Source organism: Scleropages formosus, chromosome 19 (genome assembly GCF_900964775.1).
Source record: "Scleropages formosus chromosome 19, fSclFor1.1, whole genome shotgun sequence".
Classification (NCBI taxonomy): domain Eukaryota; kingdom Metazoa; phylum Chordata; class Actinopteri; order Osteoglossiformes; family Osteoglossidae; genus Scleropages; species Scleropages formosus.
In genome coordinates this window covers 7,856,511-7,877,312 of record NC_041824.1, presented here as the reverse complement: position 1 = coordinate 7,877,312, position 20,802 = coordinate 7,856,511, and the positions used below count along the sequence as shown (strand labels likewise).

The window sequence follows — 20,802 nt, the reverse complement described above, 5'->3', positions numbered from 1 at the left end:
TTTTCTCTGTAATGCAGTCAAACTAGCTTCAAGTCTCTATTACTTCTTCAACGTGAAACAGGAACAAACTAAGTTTATACAGCTGCCACGGCGGCCAGTAAAAGATGTTCACTTGTGTTCGGCCTGTATAGATAGACAACAGTAATAATTCCATGAGGAGTTAAGAGCACTCATGTTACCCCATAAACCTGTTAAAACAAATTTAGCTACGATGTGTGGACACGGTTCTCGACTTTTGTCTTGGTTTCCAAATATAGGAAATCCCATTGGTAAATCCGCTCGTTTTTCCTGTCAATCGGCACACGGGCAAAAGGGAGAAAGGAAAAAAATTGAACTGACACATTTCTAAAAGGAACAGTCTCCAGACATTATAAAGATTTACATTAAATGCCGGGCTACAATGCCAAAAGCTAAAATGCTAAAATGCCCACAGGGTTTGAAAGTGCAAGAACACAAACATGTGCCTCCGCAAAAAATTTTGTTCTTTGGTTATTACGAGGCCACTGCAGGCTATTTCACTCGCTAGAGTAACTTTTGACAGCAGAGAAAAACGCAAGGAACTCCTGTCTCTTTATATTTGAATGAAATCTACCTAATTAAGAATTACTGCCCCGAGGTCTTATTTTCCCTCCTTTGTTCCCAAAGACATAAAGTGAAGGGTTGAGCCGACAGGTATGAGCTGCTCTCGTGAAAATTCCTCAGGAAGGAGACTTCAGAAGCAACATTATACACCCATACCTCACCTAACAGGGTTAACTCATTCTGTGAAATTACCCCCACTGGGTAAGTTCCCATTATAAGTGGGTTGCTTTACCATTATAAATTATGGAGAAAATAAAATCAGTTCTTGGAGTTATTTAAAATTAAAAGTTAAGCAAAATAAACAGCACAGACAACAGTTTATAGTCTACTGTTGTCTATCTATGCATTTTTCTAATGCATGACAACAAATTTATTAGAAAAGTGTTTCTAAGAAAAATGAATTCTATTACTTATTGAAAGAATTAAAATGAGTACCTGGTTGTGCAGGACAGTGTCAAAGTCACCTTTGGATCTGATTTGCAGAGAACTAGTGACACTTTATTAACGCAACGGTATTCATGTTATAATCACCGTTTAAAATGACTGAAATAACTGACTTATTCACCTGTTCATACAGCTCATTTTTAAAAGGTGGTATTGATTTTGCTGTTTTAGGTGCGAGTAGGTTTACTGTAATCAATCATGTGATTGGAAGTAGGACGTATATACAGCAAATAGAGTTGTTATGGAAGAAGAATAGTGCCTGTATTCTTTGCAGAGAGAAACGGTAGGAAATTAATAAAGTTCCTGCTGCTGATGAAAAAACACTGCTTTACCTGGAAGATATGCCTTTGTAGTGCATAATAAGCCTAATGTATGAAAAAATTGTATATATATTCACATTTATTCATTTAGCTGACACTTTGGAGAAAAGTGACTTAAAATGTTACGGTATTTACAATTACTCATTTATACAGCTGGGTAATTTTTTTTTTTTTTTTTACTGGAGCAATTAGAAGCAAGTACTTTGCTCAAGGGTACAACAGCAGTAGATGAGATTCGAACCAGCAAGCTTTAGATCCAAAGGCAGGAGTTCTAACCACTACACTGCCAACTACCCCAATATTATATCAATCTTTATTTCCACAAACCATCATAACAGTTTTCATATAGTATACTGCTATAGGAGGGAACGGTGCGAAAGGATCATTTTGACCATTAAGCCTACGATGAACCACGAGCGAGACAGACTGACAGCAGCTCGATTCATTCCCACCTTAGCCCTTTGCAGCACCTTCCCACCGGCCTGTCGGCTTCACTCCCCCGCGACGCAAACCACAACTTCAGAACCAGCAGCGACGAGTGATTGGATTTTTTTAAATACAACGTATAAAACCCCAAAACAAACTGTGCATTCACAGGGTAAAATTACATCAAACATGTTTGTTTTTGCACACAGAAAAGCGCCCGTGTAGGTGCCGAGGTGTACGGGCCCCCCGGCCCGCTCCGGGAGAGCCGAAACAAAGGTCACGTTGTGCTCGGGCTCCATGCGCCCACGGCACATCCGAAAGCTATAACAACTGTTTATGTGCCGCTTCGACATTTCAACAGGCTGCAAACACTGCAAATCCTTAAACACACACTGAAAAAGAGACGTTTTCCTCTGCGGCTCATTTTCCCCCCATCTTTAGAAGTTTCTTGTCTTCACCTTACAGCCGTCACTACTTTCCGTTACATCCGACCTCCTCCCCGGACCTCCGCATACTGTCCCCCGTGGCTCATTTTTCCCCTCAGACGTTCATCGCTACATTTCGTCCACGAGACCTCAGCCAGTCCCTCGACATAACTGTACCGGAGACCCTCGGAAGGAGCGCTGGCGCACCTCCCACCTCCCCTTCACTTTCTTTTCCTCATTACAAAGGAATCCAGACTCGGTGACCAGCTGCGTGCGCACGCAAACACACACGCGCACACACACGCACACACACACACACAGCTCACTGCACCTCCCTCCCCGACAAGGTGGGCCCGTTAATAAAGCGAATGTCAGCCTACAGACGGATTATGTTTTATTACCACGGTGCGGTCCTGGACCTTCAACTATGTAAACAATCGCGGGCAATTAGGGGGTCTTAACCAGAGCCTGGCAGCTCTCCGCTGTGTAAATAACTGTTCTCAGTCCCTTCGCCAGCTACAAGGACAATGTAACACTATTATGCTAAGAAGGGTGCTTTGATCCATCGATGAGGTGTACGTGGAAAGCAAGCCGCCGCAAACGAAGCCAGTCGGGCCGTCTCGGAGCCGGGTTTCTGCACCGAGGCACCTCCTGGGGGCCGCGATCCTCGGCCGAGCGTCCGAGAGGCTCCTCCACCTCCGAACGTGCGGCCGTGAGGCCAGCGGAGATGCGACCGCGGCTTTCGAGCACGTTGTGCATTAACTGTCCAGAGCCGTTTCATCTTCCGGTCCAGAAGCGTTCCTGCCGAACCCGCGGGCCGGGTTCGCCGCGTGTAAAAATAGAACAACGAAGCCATACCTCGCCACGTTTAGATTTTCGGTGAGGAGGGGGGGAGATGCAGATCGGTGCAATTTGCCCATTATTTTTACAGAATGGGGGTGACGTTTCTGACCCGCAATTTAGAAAATAGTCCTCTTCCACACAGCAATTAGGCTGTCATCTTTAAATGTCCCTTCGCACTCAGAACAGGAAGTTGCTGGACAAGCCTCGACGTCCGTCTCAGGCACTACGTTACACAGACACACAACTATTTGACCTTTGACCTTGGCAGGCCTATTCCCAGCTCGCAGGAGCGTGTATATTTTTCTCCTCACAGATAAGATAGAACAATGAATAATCATCAAACTCAAAACATAAACATTCTTCAAACAGCGTTAAGAGGAAATGTGACGAAAAGAAAAAAAAAATTCTGCTGTAGGCAAAGCAAGAAGAATTCACGGTGAATAATGGAAATCAAACCACAAATTTATTAGCTCTGAGAGGGATGATTTTTAAACCTACATCCCGAAATACACGGGCATCAAAAAACCAAACAGATTTCAGAAGACAAAAATATTACCACGCATTCGTTACATTTTGTACATCCTTCCACAGCAAAATTAAAAACCGCATGAAGATATCCAAAGACAGAGGGCGAAAAGACTCAGTAACTTACAGTGAAATTACACTTTTGACATTAGACTTTACTAAAAATAGGCACATTTCAAGTTTTTCACACATTTACGGAGATAAGTAGAATCGAATTTGAAGTCCTGCCAGTAACTTAAAAGGAGCACTCTTTCCAAAATTGACTGAGTTTCTGATAAATTACCGAGAAATTATATTACAGCACAAAAAACATGAAAAAGACGAGAAAAAAAAAGACATGAAAGCTGCGGTTTTCAAACCAGTTGCAGAATTTGATCCACATGTTGGATATTTAGTAACTGCATTTTCTGAGAATGTAAAAAATATCCATAAAAAGTAGGGAGGGAGAAAAACAAGAAGCCGCGCCATTTTGAGCACTTTTGCTCCAAAATCTTTGATTATGAGCTGCGTTATAAAGGCGTGGTCTTCAAACCCGACTCTTTCCAAAGACCCCCAATGGCTAAGAGAAGCACACTGCAGCACTAGGCTGTTCCTTGGGCAAAAAACACACAGAGCAAGTCTGAACAACTCGAACGTCCGGAACTCGGTTTGAAGGGCCAGCTGCCGAGATTGACCGACAGCACCTTCGGAACCAGGTTCCACACGCAGCGTACAGTCATGTCTATGAAGCTGCATAGAGGAGAAAAACCGAGGAGTGCTGTGATTCTACAGGCAGGCGTGGGGGTGTCCAACAGCGGTCCTTGGCTCGGAATAGTCCACGGGCGGGCAGCGCAGAAGGTTCACGAGGTGCATCCGGAAGGCATGGTGGTGAAGGCAGGTGCAATGAGGGGTGCTCGGGGAGGTTAGCGGTTAGAGCACCGGCAAGCGGTGGGCCATGCAGGTCAAGGGTTAGCGGCGAGGCAGGTGAAAGCAGCCTGCAGAGGTGTTAGTGAGAGGTCCGTGGGGGGGGGCGGAGCCAACCCGGCGCGGGATCTAAACACTCACCCAGGGCTGCTCGAAGCTGTAGGTGCGACGCCGATTATCTGGGTCCTCGTCTTGCTGCGCTTGCTGGAACTCGTGCCGCAGCCTCTGTATCCGGTCGTGGTTGCTGGGGGCGACTCGGTTACTGTGGAAATATGGACAGGGGAATCTCATTAGTCGTGTCGTTCGTAAGGACGACGAAGGTGTCACTGGCAGTTTTAGGCATCAGGTAGAGCCAAAACAAGGGCGGAGATGTCATTCTGATGAACACAAGCACTGCAAAGCACCCGCACACCCTAATTACTGCATTTTGGTGTTTATTGCTGTTGGCTGCCATAGGACCCATGAACCTGGCTTTCCTCTCTTATTTAGGGAGGCCCGTCACGCGAGTGCCCCCGCACGCAAACATTCGCTCAGGTCCCACGACCCACTAGTCTTTGCCATAGCGATACACTGTACCGGCGCGTTAACTTTCACAGTGGGGAAACCGCCCCCCACAACAGACGACATGAGCGATGCCTCTCCTTCGAGCGCTCCGAAACCCCTTCTGAACACGTGGACAGGGAGCGTCTCCATTTCTTACCGCAGAAAACGCATTAGGAGACGCTGTGCGGACAGAACGCTTCGCACAGCAGATGAAAACCCGGAGAAATGCAATAACGGCTCTCGCTTAATGGGTTTCCTTGCTATGATTAATTTATTCAGGAGCTCAGATGCACCGACAATTGTTTTTATGCATAATCCACAAGTGCAGCGGCAGATGACAACACACCCAGTTAAATTAGGACATCCAGGCCATTCTCCTCTTCTGTCACGGCACACGCTGCTGCTGGAGACTCATTTGCATCCATTTCATTAAAGAGCTTTGAGAGGCCTGTCAATAGAAATCAATACGCTTCCCTCTTGTTAATCAACCTCTCCTTTTATCGTGCCGAGCAGAGACGCTTCTCGCGACAAACGTGTAATTATGATAAGACATTCTGGCCTGATAATGGCGGGCGATTTATGAATTCTGTGCCAAGGGAGCGAGTGCGGGAGACGTGGAGCACTTAAGATGGACAGATGCCGCAAGGGCAGTCGTCTCGCTTCGTGCCTGGGGTGCTGCACCTCCCCGAGCCTCGCCGCCACCGGACTCCATCGCTTATTTAAGCCCAGAGGATCTGCTCATAATTACAATGATAATTACAGTTTACGGCGCTCGCGCACATTCCTCCTGATGATAATAGCTGCTCCGACATGCTGCTAATCAGAATTCGTTACAACGGTGCTCGTGAAACACCGACACGATTGGGGAGGGTGCAGTCCGTCACCGTTGTACAGGTACGCCGACTCCAGGTTCTCCTACGCGCTCCTTATTGCGCTCCGCCGATATTCCCGAACAATCATTTCGGGGACAGGAAGTTTTCTGTCTCCTGAGTCTTCATCCTTGGGTGCTGCGCTCCCTCGCGTCCGTCAGGAATGGTAAGGGTTACAATTTTTATTTTCCCTCTTTTTTGAAAATAGGCCCAATGTCATCCGCGTCATGCACGTCATGCACGTCTTCGCTCCCAACTGAACCTCATTTTCATATCTATAATTTGGTTTTTAAATGTGTCCCGCTACCCAAATTATTATTATCCAAATTGCTCCCGTTTTCCCTCTCTGTCTTAAAGCCCGGGACCGTTCCTCATCCTCGTGGAACGTTTTCCAATCTGGCTGCGGTAATTACACCCGTGCAAGTTTTCATGTTCGGCACAGAGAAGCGGCCGATCTGGCCTTTTGAAACGACAGAGCGCTATCTAAGGCTTTAATTGGCATTTTGCACACAAGGGAGGGGAAAAAATAAATAAATTAAAAATTGCAAGGTGATGGGCTTTCTGCTGGACTGTGTCAGTTGAGTCGGAGACTAGGTTGTCCTTCCCTCATCACCGGCTCTCCCCGCAATCTCCCATCGTGCCTCACGAACGACCAGCAGGGCCTGTCTTGGTTACGCACGAGTTCCGTGGCCCTGAATTTTCCTGCCGCGGGGTTAATGAAACGCTATTGACGCCCGGTCCTCGACACCAAGCAACTTTTGACCGAACGGGTGTCCGGAGGTTGACATTTTAACTGCATGACGAGGGTCTCGGAACAGCTTCCCTCTCGCACCCTCCTTCCCACGTTGTTCTGTCCGTTTGCATACAACAGCTACTGAAGCGTGACGGCTCAGGCTCACGATTTCTGCAAATCTCCCCAATGTGAGTGTGACCATAATTGTAATTTATCAACCACGCTGCCGGTTGACGACCGCATTTGTAAATATCGAGATCTTTCAAAATTTTTTAAAGCCTCAGTGTAAGGTTTCAATTTTTATTTTACTGACAGGATGCAAATCCCTTGAGGCTCGGCACCTCGTTTTCCCCAGCAATTCAGTACAGGTGCAAAAAGTAAATAAGTACTGAAGGAAAATTTTGAAAGCACAAACAGCACATTTAAATCAGATCTGCAAATGTCATGGGTGACAGAGAAGAGAGTAAGAGGACATGAATGAAAAGACTCCCTAAAGTAATCCGGTGCCTATGATAAGAGGGCCACATTTGCATAGAAACACATATATTCACAAATAAAGCAAAAAAAGGTTATTTTGGTTCTGTATGGGACAAATTGACTCAATTCAAGAATCTCTTGTCTGCATTTAGAGCTCTCTGTCTGCTGGTGTACGGTACACTTGCATTGTCTTCTGAGATGTACATCACTTTGGAGAAGAGCATCTGCTAAATGAATAAATGCAAAGGTACTTCAGACACATCACATGGACACCAGTCCCTCACAAAAAGACTAATGCAGGGAAACGGTAGAGGAATAAGGAGAGAACGACAAGCAACCAGACAGACGGCCTCGATCACAGCGACAATGGACAAACCTCTGCCGACCCCAAGGAAACAAACGAAAGACGAGACATTCTGGAGGCTCCCTGTCTGTAGGGCTGGCAAAAGCTGACACAGACTAGATGGCACTTAAAGAAGGATAAATAAAGAAGGGTATATAACTGGTGGCTCATGAAGAAGGAACTCTCTGGCAGCCCTGCTGTAGACTCAAAGGCTTGAGTCACATTATATGAGCGTGTGATCTTTTCAGCTGCTCACACACCTCCGATGCATATCGGTCACACACTCTGCATTGTATAACCTCCTCCTAAACCCTTTACAGACCTGGATCCAGATGCTCCTCTGACTACAATGTTTTTACTCCAACCAGCTCATTGCTTTCAGCCAGTATGACAATAAATGTGGGTCATAAATGCCATGAATGGGATCTCCAACAGGTCAGGGCTCTGTCACCGTGACGACAAGAACCTGGCCCGAGATCTGTAGCTAGCAGATGGGACTCGGGCCTGAAACGGTGGCCAGGGCAGTAAATAAGGTGCCTATATGTCACCACTTGGGCTCCAGCTCCTGACAGCTGAGGCTTCTCCTGCTGTCTCTGATATTAATTCACTGGCGAAGGAAGAGTAGCCACTTGCTGCTCGACCAAATTAAACTGACAGCGGGTCCATTAGCAAGGGGAACAGATCGACACCAGCAGCAAAAATAAATAACTAAAAATGATCCCGATACCTGAAATATATTCCGAAAGTAGTGGACAAGGCACCGGATTTTATTCCTAATAATTTGTCACAGTAGTTCACAGGCCCTTAACTGTCTAGTGATCTCAAAGCCACTCTCGACTGTTCCGCTCGCACTCGGCTTAAAGATGATAAATTCTTTGAAGAACCTCCCTTGAAGCCTTTGGTGCAGAAGCTATTTAAATGCAGGGAGAAGATGGCAGCTCTCGGGGCGGAGGAGAATTACAGGGCACCGGCTAGAACGGAGCCGGCATGTGCCCGGGCTGCGCCGTGCGTGCAAACAAGATGGATTTAACCGTTTTCGTGGCGGGATTTTCTCAAGTTTCAGCCGCTGCCACGTGCCATTAGCTCCCGCAATTGTTTGGGCTGCATCGGGTGTCACCGATTACAAACGTCCCGCAATGCATCAACGTCGCCTCTCTAGCATCGCGCCGAACCCGGAGAGCCGGGGCGGCGTCAGCACGTGCAGATATTAATCTCGTACTGACAACATACTGCGACAATTAGGACAAACGCATTATTCTGCTGACAATGAAGGAGGCGCAAGGCCATAAGCGAAAAATTAGGAGGAAATCATCAGGGAGGGGCCCTGGCTGCCACGTTCAGAAGACTGTCCCACCCACCATTATCCCGTCCCTGGAAAAAGCAATGACACTGTCTGCCTGTAAACTCTAGCAGCCCAGAAACTATTTCTCTGAAGACAGGGAGTTACTGAAGAGAAGAGAGCTGTTTGAATTCACCGCGGCACACGGTCAGTTTCCATAACACGGCCGTGGGGGGGGGCTTATAACCCGAAGTGTACGGTCAAGACAACTTAATTTCCCACAAGTGAATGTGAAAGAAGTATATCTGACTGACACCTGAAGTTCCTTCTGTGAATACAGCTTACGGATGACCAAAGTGTTTCACTCTGTTACGTTAGAAGAAATAACATTTGTTCTTTATGACAGTTAAGATGGAATTTTAATTTTAAAATGTCTGAACACCTTCTTGGATCCTCTTAGATAGTGGTGACATACTGTAAGTACTTGCCCTTGCTTTATGTCTATAGATGAATGTGCTGCTTCGTGGTCTCTGTCTGCTGTGGCTCAGCGTTGCCCTATTAATCAAAAAAGAAAAAGCGTGAAAATAAAACGAAAAGAATAAATGCGGAAATTAAGAAATAGTATAGATTTATTACTCAACATAAACAAACACTTGAATGAATGAATGAATGAATAAATACATAACCAGGCTCTGAATGTGCGTGCAAACACAGTGCTGGTTGGAATCATGTGGAGCTCAGAGGCTCAGGCTGGATGGGAATCTTCCCAACACACTTCCATATGTGACATGTGCACCCCTGCGCAACCCGCAGACACAAACATTTAGGGAGGCACTCCAGGATAATTGTTTCCCCCCCCCACCCCACCCCTCGAACCATGAGCAGATGTTGGGCTGTAAATCTAAAGGCGGCCGCTGAACCTTCAGTGATCAAAGCAGCCCAAAGCAAGCGTATGGGGTCGCAGTCTGAGGGGCGCCGGCAGGTAAGCAGGTCGCAGCGGCAACAGCAGCTCCTCCTCCGCCTGTGTCAGTGACACCAGCATGGGCGGAGGGGTGGAGATGGGTCACCCCCTCCGGTGTCCCATTAAAAGCAGACACGGCCGAGTGTACCCCTGAGCACAAAACCCTCTGATGAAGGATTGCTCTGGAGGGAACTGTAGCCACAGCCCGTGAGCAGTTAAACAAATTAGATTAACTGGTTCCACATCGAAAACCTGTCAGAGCAGCTGGTTTTTCTGCAACATACAAAGGACAGGCTGGCATCTGTCCTTCAGCACAAACCTTTATTTCTTCCATAGACCAATTTAGAGCAATTATTTCCAGCACTCTGATGTCACAATTACTCTTACTGTTATTATTACTGTCACGAGAAAAATCATGTAAAACTGTGTAAAAGCATGTTACATCACAGTTGTTTGTGGTTGGAAATACTGGTCTTGCGCTTTACGAATGTCACCCTCTCTGGCCTTCTCTTCCACCCTCGAAGGAAGGAAGTCCAGACAGATCAACCACGGTCTACTGGAGCGCGGCTCAAATCGAACCTGACAGCTTCTGTACGAGCAACATCTGTTTCCCCTCGGAGGATGCTCATAGGCCTGCCAGCATCACACTCATGAAGGAGCACGGCCGTGGTGTGAACTGGTGGTCAGGTATCACCCCGGGACCATCCAGCCCCTGCATTTGTGGCCAGTCGCTTCTGCGAAATTACCAGGGACACTGACCACACGTGATGATGGCGGGAAGACGGGCAAATTTGCCAACAACTGTCGTTACACCACCTTGTGAACCCTACAGGGGGTCCTCGACTTACAACGGTTTTCTGTTCCAAGATCCTCATTGTAAGTTGACTTGTCATAAGTCACCAAGCCCCTTATAATGTATTATATGAGCCATAAGGATATATGTACAGTTAACATGAATGAACGTTACGCATGTGTAACCGAGTTTTGCTGTATTACTAATTTCACACATTACTTATGCTAAAATAATACTAATAAAGAAGCATAGAAAGTAGAGCATTATAACAATATTTTTATGCTGCAGTGTTATTTTTACTTTCATTTTTAAATCAGTTTTCCTTTGTTTTTTCTTATCTGCAACAGAAGTGTAGCTTTCTTTACCAGGTAGCTATTTTAAATATAAAGCAGCTTGAATGGGATCGCAAACAAAACATTCTTTAACTAAAACATTTTACAGACAGACACCTTTATTGAGACAATATGAAATACGGTGTCTTGTGGCAGTGCAGCCAACTGATGTCATTGTACAGCAGATGAAGCGGTCCTTTTAAGATGTTGGGTACAAATTTCGGGACTCTTAAGTAATATTATTAGGTTGATGGAATGGCCCTGCTAAGTGGCATATGTCGTAAGTTGAGGATCACTTACAATGGAAAATAAGACACCTTCAAGTGTGGCCCAAGAGCACTGACACTCCTACGTAAGCAACCATCAGAATTGCGCAACCTGCAAATGAAGATGGAGGAACCGTTCCGACCCACTAAACAACAGCGTTAGCCGTTTGACACTTAGCTGATGGGAAATGAACCTTGGGCTGCTGTGACTGACAGCAGCAGGCCCATCGAATGCAAGATGAACTTTGATGTAAAAGCAAGTAATCCAGTCTCATTGATTGGGAGGCACTCAAAGTTTCACCAAATGGTGAAAACTAAGCCGTGTTTTATTAATGTACTCCTAACGCCGTACCTACTTTCCTGTCGGGCCGTCTGAAACCGGTGAAAGTCCCCTTTGACGTCACGTCATTAAAACCCTGGCATGGAGACAGCGGGGCATCCATCGCTGTTCAGGGATCAGTTGTAGACAATGAGGAGTCAACATGACAGTCTGTCTTAAAAAACCGAACGTCCGTCTTTTCTGAACAACAAAGCGAGTGGCTCAAAGTTTAACGGCCTGTTAAAGGAGACGGGGGGGAGGGGGGGCTGTGAAAACTTCAGGGACGCCAAGGTTAATGGCTTTAAGCAGCTTTCCGTGACTGCAGAAAGACGAGGCTGTCGAACTGGCGCCCTGCTCAACCTCAGGCTTCACTAGTGTGTTCCAGTAACTTCTGTAACTAATCCAGTAACGAATATTCAAGAGTCATACTCAATTCTTGTGTGCTTCTGCAATATTATCTTACATGTGCCCAAAATAGTGGAGTTATTTTGCTTTGTTTTTGACAAATCTAGGCACTTTCTAGTGAGAGAGCAATCTAGATACAAAAATACAGACGATGCAATTAGTAATGTCAAACAGATTCTTTCTTATGATGGCAGTGGATGTTTTGCATCAAATTTTTTCGCATTTTGCATTTATTTTTTCTCCCTTTGCCTATCAGAGAGGCATCAGAATGACTCTACCTGTCTGACTATACAAATTTAAGCAAATTATGTGTCCCGCACAGTCGGAGAGCCATTGATGTGAAGACTTTACCAGTATCCTCCATTTAATGCCTTGGGCTATCTGTGAAATCTCAAATAATTTTTCATGCCTAGTTTATATTGTGTTCAGCTGGAGCTCAGTCACTGGCTTCAGGATCTGCATGTGTGGTCTGAAGAGGCAACTCACACTAGTAGCTGTGTCGCACCAGGGCTCCAATACACCACGTACATTGAGAAGCAAAATGTCAAGTGCAACAGCACAGTGGGTAAGCCATAACGTGGTAAATTATTCAACGCCCCCTTGTCACTTCCTTCATCAAACATTAATGAGAGATCATGACAGCGGTGGGGGGCACTTAAAACAATAACAATACTAACAGTGGGTGTGACAAAGCAGAACCAAACAACAGTGTCTGATGACCGTGCCTCACAGGTGATGTCCACTTGTTCCCTGGGGTCATTACTTTACTACTGCAAGTGTCCCCCTCTGCTGGGATGTGGTGGGGCCAAAGGTCTTGACCCCCAGTAATGGCTCCTCACTGGGACATAAAAAAAAACCCCAAGCAGAGCCATCATTCCAATTACGTTATCAACGTTGCGGGATAATCAATATGCAGGTCGCAGGGTCGACAAACACAGACAAATGGAAGGAAGGAGGAAACGAGACCCAAAACTCAATTCCGCTTAAGACACAACCGGACTTTGACCACGAACGCTCAAGATGCAGCACATATACTGATGTGAATGGGATCAATGTGTCAGCTGCAGCAAACACTGCTGTTGTTAGCAATGCAAATTTCTCTTTACAGTCCCGTATACATAGTAACAGCGAGATAATGTGTGTATTTAGCTAAAGTAAGATTAAATATAATGTTTACGGATACCATGTGTGAAGTTTAGTTGATGTGTGGCTTTGTGTGGCTTTCACCGGAGCAGACATGTGGGAAAAGTGTAGGTAGAGATACTTGTCCCTAAACTGTAGGGACCGACTACTTATCCCTGACCCCCGTATACAAGGCATCATTATCAAATGGCTTTGACACAATGTTCCGCTGTCACTGCTGTGATATATGGCCGTGGTGGCTTTTGCCATAATGAAGTCATAACACAGACTTAAACTTGGAGGGCTGGTTAAGGCACAATGGACTGTGACACTCCATCCGGGGGTTAATGCGAGTTCGCATCCATCATCTCGGATCAGCAATAAATCAATGAGGAGCGACAGAACATGAGCTTACCATGCATTATCGCTAGTTTCGCCATATGATGATTATCTCTCTTAATATAACCAGAATGTAGCTCAGGACGACCCACAGAATCCCCTGCTTTCATAAGAATGGATCAGACAAAATGGCAGAACATCACTGCACTTTATTGCTGACAAACAAACTGATATATATTGGAGAGAAACAAAAAAAAAAACCATTTAATTCTGACGTAGCGAATGGAGCCGTTCAACAGAGATGTATTTTGAAGGGCGGAAAAAAAGAGAGTTTAGACTCTCTGCAAGGTTCAGGTTTCAATTTCACACCTCTGTAGGTACAGCACGCTTCAGCTCAGGAGGCAGAGCAAAGGGCAGCACAAAAGCCTCGTCGGGGAAAGTTTCGGAGATGATGGCATCGCAATTACCACCTTTTAGAAACAGATCCGGCAGGAACGCGGCATTCTAGATAAACAAGGTGCTCACCGGCTTGTCCATCAACACTTTTCCTGGCACCTAAAGATCCCACGGGCCGTGCCAGCTAAGCTCTTTGGATTCCAACAGCGCAACCTCGGAGAGGGCTTGCAGGAGCATGTGGCCATCTGATTATGTTTCCACAAAGGATGACACGCCTCACAGCGATCAGCCAGCGCGCTGCCTTTTTTTTCCCGTGTCCAAGCGTTCCCATGCAGGTGTTTTCACAAAACTGGATTTGCAGAAAGCATACAGGTGTGTAATATGCCACAATCCTTTGACTACCCTGCTGGAGATGGGGGGGGTCAAAGAAAAACAAAAATAATGGTTTGTTCTTCCTCTACAATTGCTTGCCAGTACTGGGCTGGAACTGTTGCTGAACTCTATTATTCCGCAGAAACGAACCAAAATATGAACTATGGCAGTGGAGAAACCACCCTGGTCATCAAAAAGGTTCTTTTGTTGGGTAACTGCTGGCTTGTACCTAAACAACCTGGTGTGGTGGTGGTTCACTACAGTACCTGCATGCTCAATAACAATGGGAACTTGTCTTTGACCTTGTAAGTCTCCTATGGGGGACATAAACATATCACCACCTACAGTCATCGCCAGGTGAGGGACCGATACCCTGCCGGTATCCACACTCGTTCACCGACCACGCACGGGAGACATACCTGTCCTCTGAGGTCCTGTGACCAGTTGGGAAATGCAAACTATATTTATGCTAAAATTGTGTTAAATACACACACACACACACACACACACATTTCCAGAACCGCTTGTCCCATATGGGGTCATGGGGAACCGGAGCCTACCTGGTAACACAGGGCGTATGGCCAGAAGGGGAGGGGACACACCCAGGACGGGACGCCAGTCTGTCGCAAGGCACCCCAAGTGGGACTCAAACCCCAGACCCACCGGAGAGCAGGACCCGGTCCAACCTACTATGCCACCGCGCCCCCCTTTGTGTTAAATAATTATGTTAAAATAACACGTTACACATGAAAAATATGCAAAAGTAGTAACAAAATGAATTTAAAAACTAAAATATTTTTGTAATAATTTCTTACCTTTGTCCATGATGTTACATGGTGCAGAGCATACAGAAAAGAGCATTATATGAATGAATAATGAATGAATGAATGTTGATGTTTATTCATTGTACACCTGTAGGCAGTGCACATGTGTGAGCTGCACCTCCTGCGCAATGCAGGGGCCAATGTTACTGGTAGGTCACACAGGTATGCTTGCAGACGTGACCAATAACAGAACTATACTTATTAGTGCGGTCACTAAAGCGAGCATTTGTGAACATGGTTCGAAAACGGTACATGGTCATTACAGTGCACGGTCTTGGAGCACATATGATGTTAGCCACTCAATGACTGTACAATCGTTTGCTTAACAGTGAACGTGCTGTTTAGCGTTGAGATGACATATTCCAACCACTTCTATACTGAATCTTAACCTTGGGTCATAGTAGGAGCACAGGAGTGCAGGAGTAACAAGCTGACCTGTTCTGTGCCGTGTTTCTCGTTCATCTCCAGGACATGTGACCGTAAGGAGCGTGTGGAAATGAGGACGGCGGCCCTTAATGGTGAAGGACCGCTGTTCAGAGAAAATAAAACAGCGGGGGGCTCATCGGGAACTCAAAAGGAAGGCACAGATGTGAAGAGCGCCATGTTAAACACCTTCTCAAAGGCCACAGAAGCAAGGACCTCACTTTGTGGAGACCCAGTGAGAAAAAAAAAAGGATTTCAGTGGAACACTTTAATTACAGGACTTTGTATGTCTCTTGGAGGATTTTTTTTTTTTTTTTTTTTTTAAATCAAATCTGACATCCAGGAATGAAAAGAGAGAAAAACAAGAACTCTGAAGCCCAGAAGATGCCAAGCATATTCCATAATAAGTCCAGACTGGCATTCTGCTGTGTACATAGTCTATTACTATGACTGAAGACTTTAATCTTAGCGATGTGAAAACATATTGCAGGTGCAGTTCAAGACAAAAAAAAATAACAAAAAAAAAACAACAAAAAAGAGCCAATTTATGATAGCTCAAGATACCTAAAAGTGGTCATCCTCCCCCTAAACTGGAAATGTTTTAAACTAAATTCTTCCTTGACGAGAACAAACGCTTAAAATATGACATTTATCAGCATTTAGTTTTCTGAAATTCTTCCAGGAGTGAATAAAGACCCTATAAGTCAGACTTTTATCTTTAAAATATAATGCAAGACTTTACCTAAATATCAAAAAAAAAAAGAAAAAAAAAAACCACTGTAGGATGGAAAGTACAACTGCAGTGCTACCGCTGTTTACACAACATTTACCGCACAAGAAACACAAGTTACCAAAGACACCTAAACGAAGGGTAATAAAACCAAGGTTTTTACCCAACCAAATACTGGGAATAAACCCGTTAGAGCACCAGCCGAGTACTGCTATGTCTTACTGCTGTGTTTTACCACACTTGGCATTCATTATCCTCCATGTGTTGATCTTCTGAGAACAGAGATGCCCGATGGAGGCAAGCGACCAAAACAGACACAGGTGGTAACTGTGCTTAAGCATTAACTACTCAGACAGCAGGGAGAAGCGGCAAATGACGACAATATCTTCCAATGTTTTATACCACGAGAAGCACAAGTATTGGCACAGTGAGGTAAAACAGGTAATTTTTGTTGAATACTCACGAAACTTGAATTTCAAATTAAAAATTAATATGAGGCTAATTACAAAACATCAGCCTTTATTTCTGGGTTACTGTATGTAAGAGGTATTGGACCAAATACTAACGTTACACGATTTGCTTTAAATTAATTTGCCCAAATATTTACGTTCAGCTGAAACTGGGGACAATAAACACAGAAATGACATTGTTCCCCAGCATGGTTTGGCCTCTATGAAAATATGACCCAGAAATAAAAGCTGATTTCTGTACTTGATCGTCACATTCATCCTTTGATCTGAAACACAAGTTTCACGGGTAAGTGACAAAGACAAGCAGTTTTACTTCACTGTCAACACTCATGCTTTTCAGAGCAGTTCCCTACGAATAAGCGCAACTCTCAGAGAGCACAACAAATAGCTGTGGTGCGAAAGGGGAAGTGGCAGCTGTGTGCCAGTATAATTGACAGGCTTAGGAATAACTTGGTGTACCTAATAAATTGGACAGGAGCTGCCAAAGGTTTACAGAGTGTGCTTCGTTTGAACTGGCATTTTTTTCCCCTTCCACCTTCAAAATACAAAGTGAGTGATGAAACGTCCAAGGCAGCTTCCATTTCATGCTTTAAAAGTCTGCAGTTAGGAGGCTGCCCGGCGACTGATAAATCATCATTCGGTTAAATTAAAGCCCATTATCATGTTAAAACAGGCTCCTCTCCCATTTCCGGGCACCAACCAAGGTGAACTTGAGAGAGGAGAGAGGAGGCGGTCTGCGTGTGACCGTGACGCCGGGTTCGAGCACGATGCACGAATTTGAGCGGGTCCCGACGGTCAACTCCACACTTGCATCCCGGAGCACATTTCAGGCCTCAGATCAGTCCGCCAGACATATTTCTTGGATTTTCTACCTTCTTAACAAGTCTGAAAGAGGTTATGAAGCTATGAAATGGAAGTCTGTGCGATTTGGAAACCTTTTCACGTTTCCAACTCACCTCTATTGTTCTTAGAGAATGGGGCGCATGCAGAGTCCATTTATCAATTCAAAGACTGGCTCATAACCCAGGAATGGTTTGCGAAAGAGGAAACAGGGCATGTGGAAAAAATAAAAGATTGAAGGAAAAAAAAGAAAGCAAAATGCTCGACGGACCTCAACTTCTAAGCCAGCAAACAGGATGACTGGCTCGCATTCACACAGCACAGCTTTTTTAGAGCAGAACATCTGCAGCAAAGGGAGCAAACAAATTAGCTTCTATTTCAAAAATTGGACTTGATCTCGAAGCATGAGTAGATTTTTAACTGGTCCTTTTGGACCGGAGATCAGAGGGAGAAGTGCAAAAATAAAAAACACACACCATCTGTACTAAAGAGCTATAGTGGAAAATGTCAGCCGTTTCCCATCGTGAGATGGGTCTATCGAATACACACTTCACACACACTCACTGGGGGAGGGGAACTGCACTGAAAACAGTCTGTGACATTAACTCCATATTTCATTAATGGCACTGACTATAGTTGCTAAGAAGTAAGAGTGAAGATTTAAATTCAATTAAAAGGGGATCTGATGGATTGCTATCCTAATTTGTGGCACATAAGACTTCTTTTGCTTAACCTCTGCTGATATGTGCCATTCCCATTATTGGTACAAAAGAAAGATGAATCACGGATCGGGCGCATTATGTGGGCTGTCGAGCTTATCGTTGTATTTCCCCTGGCAATTGAAGCACAGAAAGCCAGCAATTTCATTTATGGCAAGTGTGGATTTTCCTTAACATATGTCCATATTTACATAAGGTTGGAATGAAAGCCCCACGGGGCACACAGCCAAATCTGCCAGCTAACACAGTATAAGTCGTCATCGAATCAATACACTTGCTTTGACTTCTTAGGCATAATCCTGGATTGTTTCAGTGGAGGAAAACATGGTAAGATATTAAACAAACTGAACAAGGTAAGATCTGACACAATAAACTGGATTTCAAAATCTGTTTACAAAAGAATTAATGGTGCTTTTATTTATAATTTCAGTGGAATCACTGACATCTGACACAGAGGTACAAATGACAGGTGATCTACTGCTGGCGATCACGAGAATATCCTGACGCGGCACGTTGTACGTCCACTACAATGTCTCCTGGAAGGTACGGCTGTCCACGGTAGAGCGCTCCCTGTCCTTCCTATAGCAGTAGCAACAGTAGCATTGGTAACGCAATGGAAACGATGGCTCTGCTTGACTTTTTTAATTGATAAAAATACAATATTCTTTTCCGTTCTAAAAACACGATCTTTCTTCCCCTGTGGTAGGACTTCACTTGTGCGACTTTTTCTGTTGCCCCTTAGAGTTTGCCTTGGAAGCTCTTTCCCTCTCCTTCGCACCCACTTTATTTGCACAAGATGTGAGGAAAGACTGACCCTTTGCCATGTGCATTAAAGTTTGATGGGACAAAGAGTTGTACTCCTGTATGTTTTACAGCCTGGCTACACAGAGGCCTGATTAACAAAGCCACTTTATGAATAAGTAATGCATGTGCAAGCAAGTGCCAACTTGGCTTTTAATTAAATTAACTTGCAGCAAAAAGGGTGGAGAAAAGGCAAGAATAGGACACAAGCGCATCCTGGTGAGAAATTAATGGTCTCTCTAAGTAAAGTAAGTAAAATGACTTCCAGGAAGTGACTCTTTCAAAGTCATTTGAAGAAGAACTCATTGCATCTTTATTAAGGCACAACATCAGAACACTGATGCTACCTGGGAGGTCACTGTTCTCCCTGGATTCCCATCAGAGTGCATTTTCTGGCACCAGAAGAGGACGAGAGGAACTTTCCAGAATTAACAGACAAACAAAAAACGACTGACTCCCTCCTTGAACCAAATCAAAGAAAAAGGTCTTTATTTGGCACATGCCACGTTCATAAAGCCCAGGACCAGTTGCTATGGGTTTCTTGGTACCATGACGACAAAGAGCAAGCTAAAAAAAAAAAAAAAAACAATTAAAAAAAAAAAAAAGGTCACAAAGGGAGAAAATACTAACAAAGGAATATGTAATAACACATTGTCTGGTTAAACCCTGTTCTCAAAAAGCTTTTTCAGCTAGGCTTCAAGAACAGTTCACATTTGGGAAATGTAATTTTCACCCTCCTCATGCACATCTCTTCCAGCAATGGACCGATAAGGTTCTTAAAAAAGATGAAATTAAAGGACTAAACTAGAATCGTGCCAGGGAAAGAGCGCTCCTGCATCCCCCATCACAGTGCGGTGCGGTACGGTGCGGTGCCAGGAGTGGTTGCATGTTGTCTGGCATCCCGACCCCCGGCTCCATGCGCTCCTTTGCCATATGGAAACCCAGCTCCGTCACGGAGATAAGCCGGCCCTGCACGCTGTTTCCTGACCTTCTTAGTCACCCAGCTGGAACTAACTTCCTGATAATTATTATCCCAATTACCGAAAGAAATGTGCCGCACTCTGCGCCGTTTCCATAGGCGGTGGAGACACCGCTGGCACGCGAAGGGACGGACACCGAGGAGCAGAGAAGTGCGCTGCACCCCGTTCCCTTTCGGTTCCTCATCTGACAGAGTACTTCGTAGGGACACAAAGTGACCTTGGAACACATGTTGTACCGTTTCTATGAGGGATGAGCCCATCCAAACCATGTCATTCATACAGCAGGTGACTGATGGACCTGGACTGCCTCCGAAATATTTCTATTTGCCTTGTTCATGTTCCAGTGGCTCTGATAAGGTGCAGGAAAGCCTCAGACCTAGCGCCACCTGTGTGCTCCAGGTGGTCCGACTTCCTTATTTCATACAGGGAACACAGGTCTGGGCCTGACATTAATGGTCGTCCAACTTAATGGGACAAGTCATTTCCTTAGATGTTCGTAGTGGGACAGGTAGAACCATGCCGATGCCTACCTGACGGACAATAAATTGAAATATTAACAAATTCAATGCAAAATAACGATCGCCATCATAATATATAAACTGTGTGAAGTCACAAATTATTTGCCAGAAACCACTCAAATTAATTAAAAAATACCTCACTTTGATTACAACTGAGACATCTTAAACGCTGACATTCACAGGCTTTTGTCTTTCCAAGATGTGCCAAAATTGGACAGGTGCACAAAGTGATAGGACAGGTAAGATGTAAAAAGCACCTGTCCCGTGGATGAACAAACACAAAGAATTAACGTGGAGCACCGAGCGACCACTAAGAGCCTATGCCCTCATCGGCTAACTGTAGAGAACAAAAACCTGCGCCAACATCAGAGGTATGGTTTAGTGCTCATATCCATGTCCACGCTGTGGCAAAAGCTCAAATCAAGGTTAACGTAGAACACCATGGTGGGTTTCTCTCTTACTTATCCCCAGGCCAGCAGG

The 20,802-nt window shown here is 45.0% G+C and overlaps 1 protein-coding gene across 8 annotated transcripts in view; it reads right to left on the bottom strand.

Annotated features, from left to right (window-relative positions):
* Positions 1-20,802, bottom strand: part of pard3aa (par-3 family cell polarity regulator alpha, a) — a 318,437-nt gene that overhangs the window by 8,762 nt on the left and 288,873 nt on the right. For all 8 annotated transcript variants that reach the window (XM_029246101.1, XM_029246104.1, XM_029246099.1 and 5 more), the window contains one exon: positions 4,610-4,730. In XM_029246101.1, coding sequence (XP_029101934.1) covers positions 4,610-4,730 — 121 coding nt within the window. The remainder of the gene's footprint in view (positions 1-4,609; positions 4,731-20,802) is intronic.